The following is a 24140-nucleotide window of genomic DNA, read 5'->3' on the forward strand; positions in this document are numbered from 1 at the left end:
GGATTGGGCTGAAATTTAGAATGAAGATAGATTATACTCTGGATTAGCACATAGGCTACTTTTTATCCCGGAAAATCAAAGAGTTCCCACGGGATTTTTAAAAAACTACATCCACACGAACGAAGTCGCGGGCATCAGCTAGTTTAAAATAAAATCGGCCAAGTGCAAGTCAGACTCGCGCATCGAGGGTTCCGTACTCGGGTATTTTTTCCAACATTTTGCACGATAAATCAAAAATTATTATGCATAAAAATAAATAAAAATCTGTTTTAGAATGTACAGGTTTTAAGCCCTTTCATATGGTACCTCACTTGTTATAGTTATCTTACTTCGAAAATTGAACCACACTTTAATTTTTTTTTGTGATGTAACCACAAATTCACGGTTTCCATTTTTTTTTTCGTTACTTGTGCTATGAGACCTACAATGATTCTAGGTAAATGGGAAGTAGGTACCCTATAGGTTTTCTTGACAGACACGACAGACAGACAGATAACAAAGTGATCCTATAAGGGTTCCATTTTTCTTTTTGAGGTACGGAACCCTAAAAATCAGCCAAGTATGAGTCGGACTCGCACACTAAGGGTTCCATACCATCGTACAAGACATATAACACTGTTTATTTTATTTGGAAAATTTTATTGCACACACAAACATATACCTACAGAAAAATATTAGAAAAAACTATACTAGATGGTGCAAAGGCGGCCTTATTGCTATAGCAATCTTTTACAGGCAACCGTTGGTACACTATATATTTTTTAGTTATTTTTAATTTACATGGCGGCCATTTTGAAATTAGCCATCTTAGTTCTTAGGGTTCCGTACCTCAAAAGGAAAAAGAAATTCTTATAGGATCACTTCGTTGTCTGTCTGTCTGTCAGTCGTGTCTGTCAAGACTCGTCAAGGAATCAATACCTATAAGGTACCTAGTACCTACCTACTTCCCGTTGACCTAGAAGGCAAATAGTAATGTCTTATAGCACAAGTAAATGGAAAAATTCGAAAACCGTGAATTTGTGATTACAGCACAAAAATAATCAAAGGTGTAATTTTTTGGAAGACGATACGGAACTCTTCGTGTGCGAATCCAACTCGCACTTGACACTTTTTTTGAATATTTGTTAAATAACGGCAATAGACAGAAAATTTTAAATGAGATACAGTTCGTTATCAGAATACAGGATAGACGGACGGACAGACTGACGGATGGACAGGGGAGGTTTAGTGATTGGCATCCTTTGGGTACGGAATCCTAAAACATTTACATTAAAACACACTTACCAGTATAATGAAATCATTTTGTTAGGTTGATAATGTTTTAGTACTTATCTGTCTCTACTCTCAAAGGTTACAATGACCCGATAACCATACCTAATTATCTCAATGAACTCCGACTCCATAATATATGCGTTTATTCTAGACTACTGACTTTTCGGCTTCGCCTACCTTACCTACTGAAATATCGGTTCAAATATTTTTGATTTTTGAAAATTATGAGATTAGCGACGCAAAATCTATAGAAGAGAAACAAGTTCACAGTGTATTTTTCTCATTTTAATGGTTTACGTGCGCAGTATTTGTGTCAGATATATCAATATTTTTACCGACAATAAATGATTCGTCATAGTTCAGCCGATTCACACTTAACCGTAACGGTAGCCACTCCACTCCGGTGGTGAACACTAGTTTTCCTAGATATCTATGAACACTAGTCACTTACACACAAACCTTCTCCCTAACAATGTCTATGTGTATTTGTGAAAATCGAATGGAAATCCCGATTCCCGAGTAGTACCACGTAGGTACCTATCTGCTCTATCTTACTAAAGATAGCGTCAAAAACTCATTTAATATAAGTACCTGCCATAGGTTCTTCATCATCATCATCATCATCATAATCATGTTGCTAGTGTTGGTATAGTATGGATCCGAGACGTGGTCGCTATTTAAGTATGGGCCCATGAGAAAGCTCAGAGTCACCCATCGGGCGATGGAGAGAACTACCTATGCGTGGAGTTTCTCTACGTGATCAAGTCAACAAGGGAAAATAAAAATTTATAACAATTCCGACAAGTGAAGGTTACAGTAACTAGAAAAGTGCTGATAACTTTCAAACGGCTGAACCGATTTTCTTGGATTATAGCTAAGTACACTCTTGATTAAGCCACTTTTCAAACATAAAAAACTAAATTAAAATCGGTTCATTAGTTTAGGAGATATAGATACACACATCAAACTTATAACACCCCTCTTTTTTGGTCGGGGGTCAAAAATGAGGAGATCCGGAGGAGAACCAGAGTAACCGACAGTGAAAAGCTAGGTTCACGAAAAAACATTACCACAAAATATAAAACATATTTATTTTTACGACTAGACATCAATAGTATAAAATATTATATCCTTATCTTATCAATAAAATTCTTATCAAGATATAAAATAAAGAAGGATAAAACATAGAAGACGCATGTGTCACACCATTTGAAAATAGAGACCGTGTTGTGCTAGGACAGGTAGGCACTACAAAATAGTGCAACTGATGGGATTCCAACCTTTAACTGTTGAGCTATTGATGTTTATAATGGCTTGGTTGGCCGACTCGAAGTAACAGTTACGGAGTTATAATCGAATTAAAGACACGTTGCGTAAAGTATAAATGCATGCCCTCTAAGGTGGAGTTTCGATACGACATAATGGAGCGTACGGAATACTTCTATGTTTTATCCTTTATTCTTTCAAACCGATAATATAATTAATTAGACTCATTATACTTAAGCCCGTTCTACCATCGCGCACTTTTCGCGTCAGTCAGTTCTACAAAGCAGAAAAAACGGTCAACTGCGAGTTGAACTCGCACACGAAGGGTTCCTTACTATCGTATCGTATCGACCATTTTGAAATTTTTATCATTTGTTGCTATAGCGGCAATAGAACTTCAAACTCTGTGAAAATTTCAACTCTCTACCTATTATGGTTTACGATATACAACCCACTGACAGACAAACAAATGGACATCGGAGGCTTGGTCCCATTCGCACCCTCCGGATACGGAAACACTGTAAAGCGTGAACGCGAACTACCGGCACCATCGGCTGCTATCGCGGCGTTCGCGGTAAGTCATGGCGCGAGTGTAGAGCGGGCTTTAGAAAATATTTTTCGATGTTCACAAAGCTCGGACAGTCACATAGTCGACAAGAAGGGCAGGTTGCCTCCATGTTTCTATCCACGAGGCCATGTCTTGCCAAAACAGAAGACTAGCCTTCCTACTTGTGTTTCTCCAAGGCTTTGGTTTCCCTCCTGAGGTCACATCATCTGGAAACTCCGTGATGCCTCCTGCTGCCACTCCTAGAGTTATCACGAACTGAAAGATAAGAAAAAACCGCAATTATTCGATAATAATGTCACAGTAGTGTAAAAACCCGATCAAGTGCGAAGTCGGGCCTCGCTCTTTCAGGTTTCAGTACCCGATTGGTGCCAATAGGACTCTGTTACTAAGCCTCCGCTGTCATTCCGTCAGTCAGTCTGTCATCGGGCTGTATCTCATGAGCCGTAATGGGTAGAATTGAAATATTTGCCACCATACATTAAAACCGGTCAAGTGCGAGTCGAACACGCATACGAAGGGTTCCGTACCGTCGCACAAGATATTTTTTTACATTTTTATGTGCAACACTGCAAGTTAATGACAACAGCGTCATCGATATGTGATTTAGTAAATTAATTTTTTCATGAATGCATTTTAATTTTTTTGTGATCTATAAGGGTTCCTTTATACGGAATACGCTACACGGAACCCTAAAAATTTATGTAGTTGTGGGCATATAAGCTAGTATCTCATAAGAGATAAGTGGTGTGGAAGGGGTGCGCCGCTTTAGGTATAATTTATCGAGTCACGGGACCAAGTTCGGCTTAGGTACAGTACAGGTAGGTATAGTAGGTATAGTATAGTAAGTACATTCGTACACTTACATGATCGTCGAATGGCGCTAACTTGGAGCCAGTGGCGAGCACGCTTCGAGGGACGTCGCACGAGGTAGAGAAGGAATCTCTCAAACCTTCCCCAGTTGGAGCGAACCTGGCCCATTCCTCGCCGTCTACCGATAACGTTATTTCATCTACAAAAAACCATAGATATTTATAAATGGAACCAAAAGTTTAATTTGCTATAATCCGCTGAAATGGACACACTATACACCATGCAGCATGCAATATTCACCCGCCCTCCCACTGCTAAACATGCAGGAAAGCCAGCCACCAAGCATCACTACCACCTGTAGACCTGTAGGTGTAGACCATACAATGCACAATTGCTAAGTGACGATCGTGACAAATACACCGTCCATCGTTGCAGTTGTCACAATGTGCATTCTTCATCTCCTGAGTATGCTCCGGTGACGGGATTTATGTGATGCTTACCTAGAAGTTGCCTATTCACTCTTGACTTGAAGGTACCCATATTAAAAGTGGATTTGTCTGTTTCAGCGTATTATAACAAATTGAGGTTTTGGTTCTTTGTATATCATGGACTTCCGCAAAGTAGGTAACGCCTGCTTGTATACAACGTTTCAATGAAGGTACCTGGTGTCCATCGAACAGTGTAAACATGGAATTCGTCACCCCACGGCCGACTGGAGGGTCGGCTTCCTTGTAGAACATCTCGACATTTGGCATCCATCAATACACCACCATACAGCATCTGTAGAGATAGAAGCTATCACTTTAGCACCATTTTGCAAGGTTGCGGCCTGTGGGCGATAATGGCCTTCGATCACATCACACTAATCCATATAATTTATATTATAAATGCGAAACTAATACTAATTAATATTATAAACGCGAAAGTGTGTCTGTCTGTCTGCTGGCTTTTAACGGCCCAACAGTTTAATCGATTTTGATGGGTACAGAGGTAGCTTGCATCCCGAAAACTGACATAGGCAACTTTTATCCCGGAAAATCGAAGGGTTCTCACGGGATCACTAAAAAACCTCAATCCAAGCGGATGAAGTCGCGGGCATCATCTAGTATTATTATAAAGGCGAAAGTTTGTATGTGGGGTCCATGCTTGTGTGTGTGTGTGTATACGTTTGTTACTCTTTGCAACACGCAAAAACTATTGAACTGATTTGGCTAAAAACGACATAATGTAGATAGAATATACCCTGGACAAACACAGGCTACTTTATATCCCGTAAAAATCTAATAGTATCTAATAGTGATAGTTAATCTCACTTTGTTTCCAATATCAAAGCTTCGATCCGACAGCTGTCCATTGCCCCGAGCTCCGGCGATCCTCACAACCCCTGATGCGTAGTTAAGAACGCCATATTTCTTCAGGAAAGACTCCAGAAGTATATCTACAAAATATTGGAATGATTAACTTGAAAATGATTTATTTACGAAATTAATTGTTGACTCGCACACAAAGGATTCCGTACCATCATCGTACATGATTCATGATAACACATTTTTTTCATTTGCATGGCAGCCATTTTGAAACTTTTATCATTTGTTGTTATAGCGGCAATATAAATTAAGCAACACAGTATGAAAATTACCTATTCTATTACGGTTCATGAGATACAGCACCCGATAGACAGACGGACGGACAACTCTAGTATCCTTCTAAAAAAAATTGAATTACCTGGATACAACCAATCTCCTTGTGGTAGTTTAGCGCGTATTTCCACAACGCCGTATGTAAAAGCAAACGTCTTTGACGTCAGCCTGCCACTGACTATGGGCGGTAGAATACTTGCACCCCACGCCTCTGCGCGGCATTTCGTCGAAGTAGCCGTACAGCTGTATATAAATCAAAAACTTCAGACATGGCAAGGCTAGCCTTCGTCGAGGTCTGCGCCCATCATCATCATTATAATCAACCCATCACCAGCTCACCATTGAGCACGGGTCTCTTCTCACTAGGTACTACTACAGAGCACGGGTGTTAGACCCTGGTTCTAAATGAAGCGACCTTATGAGGCATTATGGAGCAAAGCATGTAAAAAGTGATGATGATGATGATCAACTCATCGCCACCCACCAGCCCACCAATGGGCACGGTCTCTTCTCAAAATGACAAGGGAATAGGTCATAGTCCACCACGCTGTCCAAATGCGAATAGGTATTTGAGAACATTATGGAGAACTGTCAGGCATACAGGTTTCCTCCCGATGTTTTCCTTCACCGTTATAGCAAGTGACATAGGTAATTCTGAAAAGTTAGAGGTGCCCGGGATCGAACATCAGTGGCTCTGACTGGGAGGGCGCTTGCCAACTACTAAACTACCATTGCGTCATCACCATCATGACCCCATCGCCAGCCCACTACTGAGAACTGGTTTCCTACAACCTTTTCATTCTGAGAGGAGACCCCCACTCAGTAGTGAGCCGGCAATGGGATGATCATGATGATGGATGTGACTTACCCACTAAATAGATCCAATACGCCCATCTCTATAGACGAGTTGCTAAAGCCTGGTATGTTTTGTTGTAGCTTGGGTTCAATGCGTAGATTTCCACCTTGAACCGACACCGTTTGCGCGTTGAAAGGACGTTGGTATGAAACGAATGGGTAATCCTGGAAACACAAGTTAATCTTATGAGGAGATCAAATACCAAAGGCTATAGAACTGGAGTTTCTTTTAAAATCCATACTAATATTATAAATGCGAAAGTGGGTCTGTCTGTCTGTCTGCTACGTTTTCACCGCCCAACCGCTGAAGCGCTCAGGTATTAGAGGCGCCGGGATAACCTAACCCGTAGATATAACTGGTAATGTGTGGCACAGCTTTCAAAAGTAAACCTTTTTTTTCTTTCTTTCTTTACTATACATACATACAGATTACATATATATAATACACATACAGGTTCATCAGGTATGTATTGCTCAATTTGCCACACATCTTCCCGTAGCGAGTCGAACTTATCTTCGAATATGATCTTGCCGGCGCACGCTTGACCATTTCTCACTAGCGTCTGAGTAGGCTCGCAGTTTCCTTCCGCGGTAGGTATAGAAGAAGGGTCCTCTAAAACTGCAAGAAAAATATAAGCTTCTTAAAATAGAACACAGAATGGTGGGATGCTTTGGCCGTGGCTAGTTACCACCCTACCGGCAAAGCTTTGCCGCCAAGCGATTTAGCGTTCCGGTTTGATGCCGTGAAGAAACCAAATGGGTATGGGTTTAATAAAAACTGCCATACCGCTTCCATTAGCCCGTTTCTGTCTTAGACTGCATCATCACATACCACCAGATAAGATTGCAGTCAAGGGCTAACTTGTACCTGAATAAATCATTAAAATCTTACTGTAGGTATCTATAATTAAGTACCTTTCACAGTAAAGGTCAAAGAATCCTTCATGTAACCCTTCTTATCGCTCACAACGAATACATAGTAGTTGACCACATCCCCAATTTTCAGTTCCACGTCCAAATCCTCGAATAGCCATCTTCCATTCGTGGGGTTGGTTATTTCTCCCGTTATGAGACCAACGTCCTTGTTTGCTATGTTCTTATTGACATTTCCTTGGAAAACAAACAAGGTCACTCCTGGAGAATCTGAAACGAGTAAAAAATATTATAGTAGTACCAAAGAATACTAATTACGTAAAGAAGGCTCTCCCCGCGTCCGCAACTGCGGGTACCTAGTAGTCAGCGGCGTGCAGAGAGGCATAAAAGCGCTGCTTACCCTGACCGAAATAGTTCAATGCTCATTTTTCATCGTGACCGCTTGTAATTACCTACCTTATGCCTACCCTAACTATAGACCTGTGCACGCCACTGCTAGTAGTATACTATATAAAACATTGTCCTTGTCCCGCTCGATTTACCTACGTAAGTATACCGCCCTCTGTATCAATAGTTATGAAAGAACGTGCGAAAACAACCTCTTAATTTAGAGTAGGTAATGAATCGACCACCGTTTTTAACCCCCGACCCAAAAAGAGGGGTGTTATAAGTTTGACGTGTGTATCTGTGTATCTGTGTGTCTGTGTATCTGTGTATCTGTGTATCTGTCTGTGGCATCGTAGCGCTTAAACGAATGAACCGATTTTAATTTACTTTTTTTTGTTTGAAAGGTGGCTTGATCGAGAGTGTTCTTAGCTATCCTAATCCAAAAAAATTGGTTCAGCCGTTTAAAAGTTATCAGCTCTTTTCTAGTTTTCTTGTAGGAAAGAAGGTTAGATAACCCTTAGGTTCATAATATTCAAGTGTCAATTGACAAATGTCAAGCTGTCAAGATGGACGTTGCCTAGATATACATAATTATTTATTTGAAAATGATTGGTCGGGGGTGTTGAAAATTTTTAATTTACACTTGTTATCTGTATTATTTAATTTTATTGCAATACAGAAATAATGACCTTTCATCTTTAAAGATTAAAATATCTATCTAGCTTTTGTTTATCCCCTGTTTCGCACGGTTCAGTAATTATTTACTGATTTCGATCATTGTTTTTTTTAACCCCCGACCCAAAAAGAGGGGTGTTATAAGTTTGACGTGTGTATCTGTGTATCTGTCTGTGGCATCGTAGCGCCTAAACGAATGAACCGATTTTAATTTAGTTTTTTTTGTTTGAAAGGTGGCTTGATCGAGAGTGTTCTTAGCTATAATCCAAAAAAAATGGTTCAGCCGTTTAAGAATTATCAGCTCTTTTCTAGTTTTCTTGTAGAAAAGAAGGTTACATAACCGTTAGGTTCATAATATTATGTCAATTGACAAATGTCAAGCTGTCAAGATGGGCGTTGCCTAAATACATAATTATTTATTTGAAAATGATGTTTTGGAAAACTCAAATACTTTGGATCGTCGGGGGTGTTATAAATTTTTAATTTACACTTGTGTCTAGATAGGTCTGGCTCTGGTCCTACCTCATTTGAACTGTGAAAGTTTCATCTGAATCGGTCAAATGTCTTTCTTTTACTCAACGGGTAAGAAACATCACTTTTAATGGCGATAATTGTAATACCTTGGTTAAAAACCCGTCAAGTGCGAGTCGGACTCGCACGGAAGGGTTCCGTTCCATATTACAAGAAATAACACTTTAAATAAAATCCGGTTTTTCAATTTTTCCCTTTACTTGTGCTATACTATAACATTGCTATTTGCTACTTGGCTACTTGCCTCCTTTAATAACTCACTAAGAAAAGTTTTTCAGAAAACCACAAAGCCGGGTTGGGTCTGTCACAAGCACAAGAGTAGTATATTCTTTGGGGTTACCTGGTATAGAAACTCTGATTCCTTTTGGTTTCAAAGCCTGTATTGTTACATCCGGAATGGTATATTGTGCACTCACTAATTCTACACTAACTAAATATAGGAAGATGACGCGACCAATCGCTCGTGAAGCCATTTTGATACTGACTAGACTGGTTTGTTTATACCTAAGTCGATATTTACTTAATATAGCGGCCTGTAAAGTCCCTCGGGCCGGTTTGTCCGTCTGTAGTCAGTACGCACTGTTTGAACTCTGAAGGGAATCTAATGAAAAAGTTAATTTCTTGTACGATGGTAGTGGTACGGTCGTGTGCGATTAATTCGTCTCGCACTTGACCGATTTTTGATAAAATGCAGCCGGCCTTATTCCGTAAAATCTAGCTACAATAAGGCCGCCTTTGCATACAATTGTTTTTAGTTTCTTTGTTTTGTCTTGGTTATTTCATTTTTTGTGTGCAATAAAGTTTTCTATTTATCTAGCTACTTACTTGGGTGCCTAAAAAGCTTAACTTTCCTGGTGAACACTGCTCAAGCCAATAATTTGGATAGGTAGGTAGCTGATAATATATATTGTAGTGTGGAATTGTCCCAAATAGGCACCAAAATAATTTATGATAATATTAGCATAATTTGGCTCCCCGTGCGAACTAAGTAGGTATATGCACCTAACGATCGCACAAGTCAATCAAATACTCGGAAGACTGTCTTGGACTAGGGAATTACCCGTTCTTTTCTTTTAATTGACTTGGTTTTAACTCAGTAAAGAGCTCAGCACTGCACCTGGGTACCTAGTGCACTTCGACCGCCCGTTGTGAACTGTGGAATCAACTCCCATTAGCGGTGTTCCCACTAGATTAGGTACAATGTGGTATTCAAGGAGCGGACAAACAAATTCCTGAAAGACAGGCAACGCATCGGCGGTAAGCACCTTTGTGCTGCAAATGTTCATGGGTGGCGGTAATCACTTAACATCAGGTGACCCGCCTGCTCGCTATTTTTTTCTTTTAAATAGTACTGTGTACAACAGGTGGAAGGGATATGTCTGCGCATCGGTACTGTTCATTCTTACTACGTACGAAGCCTAAGGTTTACCTACAGGAGAATCAATCGCGCGGTGAAACAGACAGCCTCACCTCACTTCGTATGAATGACGTACAAAGAGCGATAAATGCTCCCACTGCGCAAGTTAAGTCAGAGTTCTGAGGCTTCAGTATTATAGTGATCATAAAGCAGTTTCGTTTATTCCATTATGTAGATACCCTAAAAATCTAGGTAGGTAGGTTACTATGCCAGGTTAATGACCAGCACGAGGAAAATAATAGGTATACCTACCTACAATGAATTACCGTTGTATTACTTTACCATCTGTGTATTTCTTATTCTATATCAATGGTGTTGGACAGACACCCAAAAGCTCCATTTACACGAGAGCTTTTTTAATTTCCGTTAAAAAAGCGTTTAACGGACGTTAAAAAAAGCGTCCAAATAAAACACATGTATTCCCAAGTATCTGTTCACACGTTAAAAAGCGTTGACATGTGAACATAATATTATACTTGGGAATACATATTTTGTTCTATTTGGACGTTTTTTTAACGGACGTTAAAAAGCTGTCGTGTTAATAAATGGTTAAAATTTTGGGTGTCTGGCCATGCATGACACGTGATTTCTAATACTATTCGGAAGAAAATATAAAAAACAGGTATACTTTGACGAGATTTTATACGTCTTTGTTACCTGTTACCCTGCCAAAGTTATGACAGTCGCCGGCGTATGTCGGCGAGCGCCGGCACAGAGGGGGTCCATACTTGTATAGTTTAACTAACTTGTTACAAATAACTACAAACTTGACATTGGCTAATCTTTGTAAAGCCAGACGAAAGAAAAAAAAGACAGTCGCCGATAGTGCCTCCCCGTATTGGGGACAAAGCGCAGAGAAACTTTCAGCTTTTATAAAATAACGAAGGTCTGGCCCTCTTATATCCGTTTTCAATATTCAATCTGTAAGCTGTAAGCTGTAGATAAGTTACTTAGAGACGTTGTTATTTGGCAAAAACACCATACAATTTTTGACAAATAACAACGTTGCTAAGTATCTTATCTGTAGATTACAGATAGATGTAATTTTGAAAACAGACGTTAGTTGCTTCAGGGTGGATAAACGGAATAACCCTTTATAGTACAGGATGTCGAATAAAACAAAACATACAATATCTAACATGTATATTTCTCACACGATGTTCCCTAATCAGATATTTATTACGTAGGTACAGATATGAAAACAGTACAATAAAGACTTGTATGAAGATTTCATTAATAAAAGGAGTCTCGACGTACTGTAATACTTTTTATCCAAATGTTCTCGGTACCTACTAAAGGCGCGTCCAGATTATGTAACAATTTCATAAAGTTGAGCCTTATATAACTAAAAAGGCGTGTTTTATAACAAAAGTGTTACAAAACACGCCTTTTTAACCCCCGACCCAAAAAGAGGGGTGTTATAAGTTTGACGTATGTATCTGTCTGTGGCATCGTAGCTCTTAAACTAATGAACCGATTTTTATTTAGTTTTTTTTGTTCGAAAGGTGGCTTGATAGATAGTGTTCTTAGCTATAATTCTTAAATCCAAGAAAATCGGTCCAGCCGTTTGAAAGTTATCAGCTCTTTTCTAGTTACCTACTGTAACCTTCACTTGTCGGGGGAGTTATAAATTTTTAATTTACACTTCTAAGTTATATAAGGCTCAACTTGAATAAAAACCGGCCAAGTGCGAGTCAGATTTGCGCACTGAAGGTTCCGTACTCGGGTATTTTTTCCAACAAAACTATTATGCATAAAAATAAATAAAAGTCTGTTTTAGAATGTACAGGTAAAGCCCTTTCATATGATACCACACTTGACATAGTTATCTTACTTTGAAAATTAAAACATATTTTAATTTTTTTTAAATGATGTGACCACAAATTCGCGGTTTTCAGATTTATTCCTGTACTTGTGCTGTAAGACCTACCTACCTGCCAAATTACAGCGTTATACCACTGGCATAAATCTGTGTCATTTTAACTCAAACTTAAGTCTAAGCAAAGTCAAAGTGCGGTCTATAGATTTCGACCTGAGTGTACACAGAACATTGCAATGAAAAGTATTACATATGGTGTAGACTTTATAAAATACTACTTACAAATATCACTGAGAGAAACTTCCTGACGTGCCTTCGGATTTTCACCTTCCAAACGTGTAGTCTACCTACTTTGAAAAGGAAGTTTTTCCGATTTCGATAGGAATTTCACAGTTTTTCGATTTCGGAAAACTTCTCCCTTTATAGATGGAGAAAATCTGAAGGTTTTTTTCTCAATACCCTTCTAATATTAAATTGTGTAAACTCGCGAATATTTAACTTTATTATTTAGTCTACATCAGAGATATTTGATATCTTAACAATAGAGAGACAAACTCTAAGCTCTTAAGGTGCCGGTCAACCAAAGCGGAGTGGAGATGTGATCAGTAGAGTGTAGATCAGAGAGTGACCGACTGAAAATCGATTTCTAGCTAAAGCCCAAGCCGATTAATCGGTAACCTTAACCTTAATTCAGTTCAGGATTGACCATGCAGTGTGCCCCTCGCCCCGCATTTTATAATCTACATAATTAATAATCTGATCGGTTGTTTGAGACATCTCCGCTTCAGTGGACAGGCAACCTTAAATATGTAGCGGAATTCCGCATGCGAATAAACGCGCGGAATTTCACTCCAATGCAATGCAATGTGTCGCATAGAAATGAAACATGAGCGCCGTATTTGTGCGGACAAAACACCGTAGATAATTTCCGCGCGCGGAATTCCGCTGTCCTTTACCTTAACGAGTAGCATGGGTAGTAGTTACATTATTCAACTTTAATTTTTACATGACTTTATCTAAAGTACTAGCTTCAGATCTAGCTAACTAGCTAAGAAAACAATATAAATATTCAAATAGTCTATTGAAGTTACAAAATTGATTTATTTATATTTTTGATTATTAAATAACTATTGGAAATTTCATGTAAAGATCCCTAATTATGATTAATTATACATAGGTATCTAGCGAACGCGTGCCATAAAGAAGGGACTCGTAACGAATTGGCGTAAATCATTCCGTCTCACTCCCACACTTACACAGGATTAGTGTAGGAGTGAGATGGAATCATCAATAGACATCAGCCCTTTAAGTTTGTGAGATGTTGCGCCAATATCCATACAAGGGTCCCACCGTCACTCTGTGTAAATACTAAATAATTTTGTTTCCAAACTGTATTATTGCTAAGCTGTGACAATAGTGAACAAGCGATGTGCAATCGTATCTCCGGCTTGACAGATTGTAGATAGGATTATTAATTTCGGTCGATAACCGCCATTAAAATTAAGTTTAACATTTAGAACATTAATATTCAGAATTGTATTTGACATTTTATGTCTATTATACTGTCTATAACCATGACTGTAAATACATTTTAGAATATTTTAATTTTTATGCCAATATTGTTATTAACATAGATATGATTTCATCACAATATATATTCAAGTATATATTTTAAAGATAACTGTTTTAAGAATTACTCATAAGGATTAAACGATGAGCGTCCTTTTCTTCAGAGACCATTCAAAAAGAGACAGTAATATTAGTTGTGTCAATAAATAACTAAGATTACAGTTTAGCATACACCAGAATTAGCACCAGTTTATTTCTAAAGGCCATCAATAATTAGTCTATTTGTAATCTGTCAATAAGTTACTTAAGCGACGTTGTTTTTTGTCAAAAATTATACCGTCTTTTTTGACAAAATATACCTACTCTATCGGCGGAAATAATTTACTTTATTCCCATACAAATGATAGAGGCAAAAATTTCAGTGGGCGCTAACTATGTTGAGGCACCAAGCAACTAACAACGATCTATATTTTCGCTGAGCGGGCGGCCGCTATATAAACATGTTTAAAAAAAAAAAAGAAATGCAATACGGAAATGTTTCAAAAATTCAATTAGAAAACATAGTTTCGTTTGTAATTGGTTGATGATTCAAAATGGTTAACACCCACTGAGATACTTGTCTCTATCATTTGTATGGGATTACATAACAGAGAGATCCCTGTAGGATTTTTCTTTTTGAGTATCTAGATTACAACCGCGGTTCTCAGCGACTTTTCGATAGATTACAAACAGATTAAATATTATTAATTTCGGGCGTAAAGGTGTTTTTGATTTTTTTTTTTTACTTAAATTAAATTGCACTGGGTGTAATAAATTACATCCATGATAATACTTAAATGTAGGTGTAGAATATAATAATTATTTTAAATAAACTAATTAAAAAAAAAATTGGAAAATGAAATAAAACTTTGATGATAAATTAAATTTTATTGAATTGAAAAATAAAATATCATGTGGTAATTTCTTGTGGCTATTATAATAATTATAAATAAATTATATAATTGTAATAATTAATTATTCGAATAGTTAATAAATTACACATGCACATCACAATATAGTTTTGGAAGAAAAGAAATTTTAAGTATACTTTTATAAAATGTAACATAAATAATTTTATCATGTCATCCCATTATTTTGACTATAAAGACGTTATTTTTACACGATTTTCTACTTGTGTCATATGTTTAATGATAATTTTAATTGTAAGAGTTACTCATTAAAGATGAACCAATCCAGTCTTGAGGCTAGGCCTCATCACAGCTCACAATATCTTACTTCAAGCCATTCAACCAAAAGATGTGACGTCATGTTTACACCAACCAACAAGTTGTAGTTACTATACTCTATCCTCGAAAATAAAATAGCACAGAGATCTCTATTACGTAATCCCATACAAATGATAGAGACAAATATCTCAGTGGGCGTTAACCATTTTGAGCCACCAACCAATCATACATACTCTATATATTATATTTGTGAACATGTTTTCGAATTGAATTTCGAGTTTTTTTGAAAGCATGTTAGCGATTGGTTGGTGGCTCAAAATGGTTAACGCCCACTGAGATATGTGTCTCTATCATTTGTATGGAATTACGTAACAGAGAGATCCCTATACTAACTTCTTTCCGTGGATAGAGTATAGTTTATATTTTATACACAATGACATTTGATATTACAATTTAATATTTTAGAATACATTTTACTTAACATGTCAAAAATAAAATGTTTTAATACGTTTCATAAATGGAGTGTGAAATAAGTCCATGCAAAATAATTTATTTCAACTTAAAAAAGTGCTACAAATAAATTGCCTATTGGAACACTGGAGACAATTCAATGTACTGGTTCCAAAGAGTATAGCTATCTATTTAAGAACTATGATTACCACACAAAAAATAAATAATACAACAAAAATGCGAATTAATAAAGCTGAGCGCATATTACCGTAAGAACCGCACGTGGCCAATAGATACTGGGTGTATCTAGCAGTATGCTCATACTCATATGAAAGAATTCTACAGCAATCACGCATAAGATAATTTACTCTTTTATGAAAAGTATCTTAATTTGATCCTAAGATGATAATAAACTACCAAAAAATTCACAAAAATTCAATTCGATCGATAACGACAGTAAAAATGCATTAAAATTTTTCATTTTAAATTTCCCCGCGAAAACCCTAGCTGCCATCATGTTAGGTCATGAGCTGTCATGACGTCACACGGATAAACAATGGCATTTTCTTTGTGACATTACAACTACAATCCATGTGACGTCACAGTCGAAATCCATCATGGCGACTACAGCTACTTGAGTTTCGAATATTTGTTAAGATATAAAAGTGAAATCTTTAAAATTCATTATATAATTGTGTAATACAAATACTATCTCTTTTTTATATTTTAGATTTTCCTCGCTTGGTGTAAAATATCCTAAACTACAGTACCTAATCACAAAACCAGCAGCAGCGAGATCTTCTGTCTTCTTTACTTGACCTAGGTTAAGTCGGGTCTTGACCTAGGTCAAGTGAAGAAGATGTCTTGAGACATGACTTTCTTGCCAGGGTGTTATTCGAAACACACACAATAGGGATGATGACTACTAGTCAAATCATCGACATTTTATCAAACGTCAAAACGCTCGCTTAGTATAGTTATATAGGTATAGGTATAGGTATAGCTTGTATGAAATACATAGATGTGATGTTAATTTTAAGTTAAAGCAATCAAATTATCACCACTAAATCATTGTTTGACAATCAGAAAGTGTACAATAGTACCCAATTTGAATAAATGACTTTGACGTCATAAACATTTGACGTTATTCGACGTACTTTTTTAGATAAATCGATAATTCAAAATGGTTAGCAAACTTAAAACTAAAAGCAGACGCGGATTTTAAGAATTTTGGAAGACCCCCTATTTAATAATTCGTAAAAAATAATTAAATAAGGCACATTCACCATCCTAAATTGTAATATGCAATCAGCTTTTGAAAGTACACCATCAAAGCACCCAAAAACACAAATATAAGCGTAAACATTAAACTATTAAACTTCACTTAACATACTTCACACTAGAAACTAAATTAAAAACAAATAATTATCATAGTTCATTCAATACTGAGACAACACAACTGGTATTCTGTACTTTACAGAGTAATAAAATAATATGTTAGTATAGTTGTTGATTATGAACCTAGGTGCAGGACACTATAACGCATACATTTTCAACTTACATGACTCGTAATATTATTGCTTTACCTGAATTAATCGATTATTACTCCGCAGTACAGAAGGAAAATTATAAACGAATAGGAATATCGATTTTACCATCATAAATAGCAAATGGTGTCCCATCTTGCAATACTTCACTAAAATTTTTACTAAACAGATTCACTTTACTTTCACTTTCCTTTCCCTCACTTTGGGATGCAACGCGACCCATTCTGTCAAAGAAACACTGTGTCACTTTCACTTTTTCATCTGTACAATTTATTACACCCAAGTCATTTTCACTTTCACAGTGTTTTCTTGTGTTATTTTGTTCTATGACATATCGGTTTTCACTGTGTCCCATTTCTGGCCTATATGACACTTCGCCAACACCACTTTTGGTTCTGTAGTTCTTACTTGTGTTACGTTGCAATATGACAGATTGATTTTCACTGTGTTCCATCTCTATACAATTCAACACATCGTAAACTCCACTTTTGCTACTGCACGTGTTTGTGTCACATTTGTCTATGACACCCTGAATTCCATTGTCATAATTTTTGATATGATAGTTCATTGTGTCGTGTTGATCAGTAATACACTGAGTTTCGGTGTCATAAATGTAATTTTTGACGAATTTCTTCGTGTTATGTTGGTCTATGAGACAATGAATTTCAGTGTCATAAACGTCACTTTTGACTCTGTTTGTGTCATATTGGTCAGTGGCACAATGAATTCCGATGTCATAATCACTATTTTTGACAACTTTTCTGTTGTGGTGTCGGTCTATGACACAATGAATTCCACTGTCATAAACTTGATTTTTAACTCTGTTGTTTGTAATATCTATGGCACAGTGAATTTCAGTGTCATAAACGCAACTTTTGATGAATTCCCTCATGTCATGTTGGTCTATGACACAGTGAATTCCACTGTCATGCTGCATGACGTCACAATGACACGACGCGGTGCTTACTGCGTTTTCCTGTCGGACTCGTGTCATACAAAGTCCAACGCGTCGTGAGCCTTCGTCGAGAACTTTCCAAAGGACCGTCTCTTGAGGGTGCGTTCTATGAGTTTCTTGATTTCGCTCACTATGAATACGCTTGATGTTAGACAGACTAGGAATATGAGATCTGAAACAAAAATAATAATAATCACTACTTCATAAAAGCGAAAATATGTTTGTTGGTTTGTCCTTCAACCACGCTGCAAGGGCGAACGATATTACCCGACTACGGCAAAGTAAAAAGGAAGGGATATGATTTTAGCAGTCTCTGTATGTAAGTATGTATGTATGTTTGTATCCAGATTCTGTGAGTTCCCCCCGTAGCGCCTAAACTACTGGGCCGATTTTGATGAATGAATTCGTTGTAAAGACCCGGGTGACATAGGCTATATTTTATAGAAAAAAATTGACATAACAGATGTTACATCAAAAAAGTGGGAAGTTTCCAAAAATTTTTTTTGCTATTCTATCGAGTGGGATGTCAAATTAAAAAGGAGAAAATTCTGAGTTCATGAATATCAATGTGCCTACTACAACATTAAAATATACCAAGTGACAGAAAAACAATTTTACTATAATATTTCAGCGTTTATCAAGATGATCGTAGTCGGGTTTTACTTTTTAACATTACTTCTTATTAATAGTAGCACACGCTCGGTATCCGCTAATAGTAAAATAATATACCATGTCCAGTCAGCGCCTCGGTCTGAAAGACTCGCTGCAGCGGCGGGAAGTAGATGACCAGCATCTGCCCCACCAGGCTCAGAGTCACCGCTATCAGGAACATCCTGCAAAATATCATGCGCAGTTAAACCACAGACCCGATGGTATCAAACAGATAGAAAACATAAAGAAACAGCTATTTTAGTCCCTAGTGCGCAAAACACAAAATTACAGACAAGGCCCATGTTATAATACCCAAGCCGCAGACGAGAATTTTAAATATCAACGAGAGTTGCACATGTGTCTTATACAATGTTTTTAATAGGTTAAAACAATAAAATATAACAACCAGTATCACCATTGCTATGTGCTATATTGGCCACGTATTAACGAAAAAAGCGAAGACGCAAACGGCAGAGCACAGTAAAATAATACAGAGGACAGTGCTACAATATTTTATTATCACACTTGTGTAGGACCGTCTCTTTATTTGGCCCAATTCGCAGTTATATTTTGATCCTACACGTCTGCTTTACAGTTTACCGTCGAACAGCACGAAGCAAGTGAACGTCATCGTGGTGTCGCACGACGTTGTTGGTTACCCGATATCCGACAGACATATTACTCACTTGTTAGAGAAGAATCCAACTTGGAACACGGACTTGGTCTGCGAGCGACACGACAGCGCGTTGAACATGTCGTACAGCACGAAGCAAGTGAACGTCATCGTGGTGTCGCGCGGCGTTATCTTGTTGTCCGACATCTGGCAACAACATGCAAGCTCAAAATAGTTATTATGTTACAAGTGCCGTAAGTTAAATGAGGGGCAAAATTTAACACCCGAGCCGGAGGCGAGCGTTTTAAAAAACATCGAGATTTCATACGTTTTTTCAATACTTTTGCATGTAAAAACAGTAAAAGCTCAACAAGTTAACTGTCTTTATATTTAAAAATTACAAACAAACAATTACGAAGATTCAACTACACAATAACCGCGTCCAAACTGCAATTTTGCAGTTATGCAGTACGAATGCAACCGGCGTATCTAATTCTTAAGGGTCTACTATCCTTAAGATTTTATTTTTGAATATCAAAAAAAAAATCTTACCTCTCTATTAAACACCCAGAGCGTGCCAGCAATGATGATGGCGGCGGAAAGCAGCACGGATAGCAGCAACGATCTCGATATGATGCGTCGCTTGGTGTCGCGCGGCCGCCGTCGAAGCACCTCGTGGTCCACCGGCTCCACGCCTAGCGATTGCGCGGGGGGGCCTGTAAAACCAATAAGTCATTGTCATTATAAAGGCGAAATGTATGTTTGTTACTCTTTCACGCAAAAACTACTGGACGGATTTCGCTGTTTAGGACGAAGATAGATTATACCAGGGTTATTACATGTTAATCCAGGGATTAACACGTAGGCTACTTTTTATCCCGAAAAACCAAAGAGTTCCCACGGGATTTCGAAAAACCTAAATCCACGCGGACGAAGTCGCGGGCGTCAGCTAGTTTACCATATAAATATAATATACTAACCGTCCATAATGATGTTGATCCACAGTATCTGCATCGCGTTGAGCGGATTGGGCACGCCCATGAGCGTAGCGAGCGCGATGAGCGACAGCGCCGCGATAGACGTGGACAGTTGGAAGCGCACGAAGTTGCGGATGTTGTAGAATATGCACTTGCCCTCCTCGATTGCGGAACTGCAATCAACAAGACGGAAGATTTTACTAAGCGAACAGCCTACGCTTTTACGACGACGTGCCGTCGGGTGGGATGACATGCCGTCGGGTGATACGACGCCATGCCGTCGGGTAAGATGACATGTCGTCGGGTGAGACGACATGCCGTCGAATAAGACGACATGCCATCGGGCGAGACGACATGCCATCGAGTAAAATGATGAAGTACCGTCGGGTGAGACGACGACATGCATGTCGTCGGTGAGACAATATCCAAGCCGTCAGATCATACGACGATATGCCGACGAGTGAACAGACGGCACACCACCGTGTGATGCGATATGTCGTCGGGTGATACGATGGCATGCCGTCAGGTGATACGACATGCAGTCAAAACGATTCTTACATGATAGTAGCGAAGTCGTCATCCACCAGGATCATATCGGCGGCCTCCTTGCACACGTCGGTGCCATTACGCCCCATTGCGATGCCGATGTCCGCGCGCTTTAGCGCCACCCCGTCGTTCACACCATCGCCTGCGATTTTACATATTAAAGCAATCCTTCTTAGGGTAACATGAAAATCGAAATGGAGTTAGATTTTCAAAAAACAAAGATTCTTAATAATGTAGTCATCATTGAGTCTAAATATATATTAACGAAAAGGTTAGTCTGATTGACTGACTGATCAACGCATATAAACTACTGGATGGATAGTGCTGAAAGACTTGCAGATATTATTATAATGCAGACATCCACTAAGACAATTTTTGAAAATTCAACCCCTACCTAAGAGGGTAAAATAGGGGTTAGAAAGTGTAGTCCACGCGGATGAAATTGCGGGCTTAACCTATTTATTAATATAACTGCATATTATGTGCTATGCTTCGTTAGTTTTAAATTTTGTGGGTCCATTTTCGCCATGGCCTTTCTCACCTGTCATTCCAACGATGTTGCCGAGCCTCTGTAGCGATTTAACAATCGACAGTTTATGCTTAGGAGTCACTCGGTAAAATACCGTTACCTAAAAGTATATATCAACTATTAATGATGAACTATAAATAGCATAATAGAATAACTATGCATGAGTCTCTTCTCAGAATTAGAAGGATTTAGCTCATACTCCACTCCGCTAAAACCTGCTTGACCTTAGTATTCAGAACAACTTGTTACCTTAGGTCGGAAAAGCCGTTTTTGAGAAATAGAGCCTTGAAATATGGAGATAGAGAGGGGAGAGAGAGGGCGAGAGGTGGAGATGGTGAAAGGGGGAGAGAGAGATCGAGGGAGAGAGAGATCGGGAGGAGAGTAGAGCTAAGGAAAGATGGTGGGGGAGGGGAGGGAGAGAGAGAGATGGAGAGGGGAGAGAGAGATACTCACGTTATCGATAACGGCGTCCAATTCGTCATCAGACATCGCTTCCAGCTGCTCTCCCGACAGAGACTGAGAATGTAAGACGTCCAGTCCAACCATTTGTGCTGTTGGAAAATACGTCAGAGTCAATCATTTTGCGTGGCAAGTAAAGGTGGTGATAGTCCAGAAGCGTATTTTGATAGCGCGGTGTTCATGTACGCATCGGGAATAGATGTAGTACCCATGTAGAATCAGGGTAGAACTAAAAAAGAAGGTTTTTTAGTTCTACCCTGATTCTTCGGAGACGTCTCCTGGCATGAGAGTGACTCCAACGAGCGTCTTGTCGTGCCAGAGAAGGTGGAGGGCACCAGAGGGCGAGAAAGGTCACCCATGCGATGGACCAGGCTATCGGCCAGCAGGGAAGAGTGGCGAATGCTCGTGAGGCATATGATATCTACCACAAAGTCCTCGCTTCGTGATGACCACGACTACTATGCCAACAATGTTACGACAAAGATGACGATGATGTACAGTCAAAAGTCGTAAGTCGTTTAGCACCTTAATGATCATATTCGTGTGGCACAGTTATGCACAAGCGTTAGGTGTGTGTGTGGCGTGTTTATAGAAAAGATCATAAACATGACAGGTTTTTGATGCAATAGTTTCGCAGAATTGCTATTCGAATTCTGAGGCCGACCGTACAAGAACACGTACCAACAGCCAAAGCAGTGGGTCTCGCGTCGCCAGTGACCATTTTGACTTGGACTTGGGCCCTTCGCAACGCGGCGATGGCGTCCCTTGCTGACTCTCTGGGAGGGTCGCACACGCCGCATACGCCCGTGTATGTGAGGGATTCTAGGCTTGGGCCGCGACAGAGGGCTATTATGCGCAAACCTTAAACAAAAAAGTAAAAATTCGTGAGAGCTTGTGGGCTGAATCTATTTTTATAAGAATGAAACTAAGGAGAAACTAGCACTTGATTGACGTACTTATCAATATAAAACTCAAACTTCGGTATCTAGAAACTTAAGATTTTATATCTCCCCAACGTCGATAGAATTCGAGCGTCAAAACACGTTAAAGTAAAACAGGCTTTAACTGCTTTTATTTAAAGCTTAAGTTTGTTAATACATCTACAGTCACCGCTCCAGGCATAAACGATGCGAAATTAAAATCGGTGGTATTGAATTTTCGACCGTAAATCAAATTCAAAATTCAAATTCAAATTCAATTTTTTTGAATTTGAATTTTGTTGCCGTGCGGGCAAAAACTAGTCAAAAAAGTTCTTACCCATCCGTCCAATGTTATAAGCCTCGTTGAGGAAATCCGCTTGCTTCTCCTTAGTTATAGGCGCATAGTTGCCCGCACTGTCTATGTACTGAGTGCATAATGGCAACACTTTCTCGATGGCGCCTTTCACGAATACCTCTTCCTTCAGATTGCCATCGTTGAACTTTGGCGCGCATTTCACTACCATCATCTTGGTTTCCGAACTGTTGGTGAAGAAATTGATTTGTAAGAACTAAACGATGATTTTAACATAATCATGTAGTAACTTAGCAAGTAAAAGACAGAGATTTTAATCTAAGACAAGAAGTACATCGTTCTTAGAAAAAACTTTCAGTAAAAGATGTCGGCCTCAAAATAGCTCTTCTGTTTGGCGGCCATTTTAAATACGAATGGAAGTAACGCAAACATTAATTCCGTCTGAGAAAAGATCTAACGCTAGAAGTGCCCTTAAATAAGTTTAATTTCAAAAAGCTTTGAGGTGTTGTGAGATATCCAACAAAAGCAGAAGCAGTAATCTGTCTCGGTCACTCATTGTTAGGCACGAATACGCGCTGCCCAGCCAATATTCGATTTAAATTTTAATCGATAATTTTCGATAATTTTGAAAAAATCGTTTTCCGGTGTGCCTTGATGAAGATATTTACCTGAAAGGTATTTCATTGAGCCTCGTGTACTGGTCGCGAACCTCATGCATGTTGTTCTTCATAGCACAAGCCAGCAAGGCGCCCTCTGTAGGCTGGCCGTACAGGACGTCGTCTCGGATCACAGCGTTGTTGCAGATTACACCCACCTGGTTTGAGAAATTTAGTTACAGTGCCCACCAAAGATCTTGAGCAAAAAGCGGTCTATTAGAGAAAATTCTGCCACCCTATTTCTATAAGTAGTTAACTTAAAAAACCGGCCAAGTGCGAGTCAGACTCGCGCACCGAGGGGTTCCGTACTCAGGTATTTTTTCCAACATTTTGCATGATAACTCAAAAACTATTACACATAAAAATAAATAAAATTTATATGATACCGCACTTGGTATAGTTATCTTACTTTGAAAATTGAAACACATTTTTTTTTTAATTATGTAACCACAAATTCGCGGTTTTTAACCCCCGACCCAAAAAGAGGGGTGTTATAAGTTTGACGTGTGTATCTGTGTATCTGTGTGTCTGTGTATCTGTGTATCTGTGTATCTGTGTATCTGTCTGTGGCATCGTAGCGCCTAAACGAATGAACCGATTTTAATTTAGTTTTTTT

The 24140-nt window shown here is 38.7% G+C and overlaps 2 protein-coding genes across 3 annotated transcripts in view; both read right to left on the reverse strand.

Moving 5' to 3' along the window:
• Positions 1-2344: 2344 nt before the first annotated feature.
• LOC123868335 (beta-1,3-glucan-binding protein-like) lies at positions 2345-9392 on the reverse strand. The gene is made up of 9 exons (XM_045910812.1): positions 9218-9392; positions 7327-7554; positions 6864-7030; positions 6425-6576; positions 5642-5799; positions 5230-5354; positions 4579-4696; positions 3970-4115; positions 2345-3361 (listed from the first exon to the last, which is right to left on the reverse strand). Exons 1-9 carry the CDS (start codon positions 9348-9350, stop codon positions 3164-3166), a joined length of 1425 nt encoding a protein of 474 aa, XP_045766768.1. The 5' UTR covers positions 9351-9392; the 3' UTR covers positions 2345-3163.
• Positions 9393-17894: 8502 nt separating this feature from the next.
• LOC123868068 (calcium-transporting ATPase type 2C member 1) overlaps positions 17895-24140 on the reverse strand; it is a 32459-nt gene continuing 26213 nt past the window's right edge. For both annotated transcript variants that reach the window (XM_045910414.1, XM_045910413.1), the window contains exons 9-19: positions 23537-23682; positions 22893-23095; positions 22317-22496; positions 21630-21727; positions 21189-21276; positions 20660-20789; positions 20105-20274; positions 19677-19840; positions 19198-19331; positions 18590-18693; positions 17895-18032 (exon numbers count right to left, since the gene is read on the reverse strand). In XM_045910414.1, coding sequence (XP_045766370.1) covers positions 17896-18032; positions 18590-18693; positions 19198-19331; positions 19677-19840; positions 20105-20274; positions 20660-20789; positions 21189-21276; positions 21630-21727; positions 22317-22496; positions 22893-23095; positions 23537-23682 — 1554 coding nt within the window. In that variant the 3' untranslated portion in view covers position 17895. The remainder of the gene's footprint in view (positions 18033-18589; positions 18694-19197; positions 19332-19676; positions 19841-20104; positions 20275-20659; positions 20790-21188; positions 21277-21629; positions 21728-22316; positions 22497-22892; positions 23096-23536; positions 23683-24140) is intronic.

The sequence above is a fragment of the Maniola jurtina genome, chromosome 9 (genome assembly GCF_905333055.1).
Source record: "Maniola jurtina chromosome 9, ilManJurt1.1, whole genome shotgun sequence".
In the NCBI taxonomy this organism is placed as follows: domain Eukaryota; kingdom Metazoa; phylum Arthropoda; class Insecta; order Lepidoptera; family Nymphalidae; genus Maniola; species Maniola jurtina.

Coding starts and splice junctions, on each gene's coding strand:
- LOC123868335 (XM_045910812.1), bottom strand. CDS start 9,350: ATGGCTTCACGAGCGATTGGTCGCGTCATCTTCCTATATTTAGTTAGT. Junction 6,577..6,863: donor AATACATACCTGATGAACCT/GTATGTGTATTA, acceptor TTGTGTTTCCAG/GATTACCCATTCGTTTCATA. Junction 3,362..3,969: donor TAGCGCCATTCGACGATCAT/GTAAGTGTACGA, acceptor CTTATCTTTCAG/TTCGTGATAACTCTAGGAGT.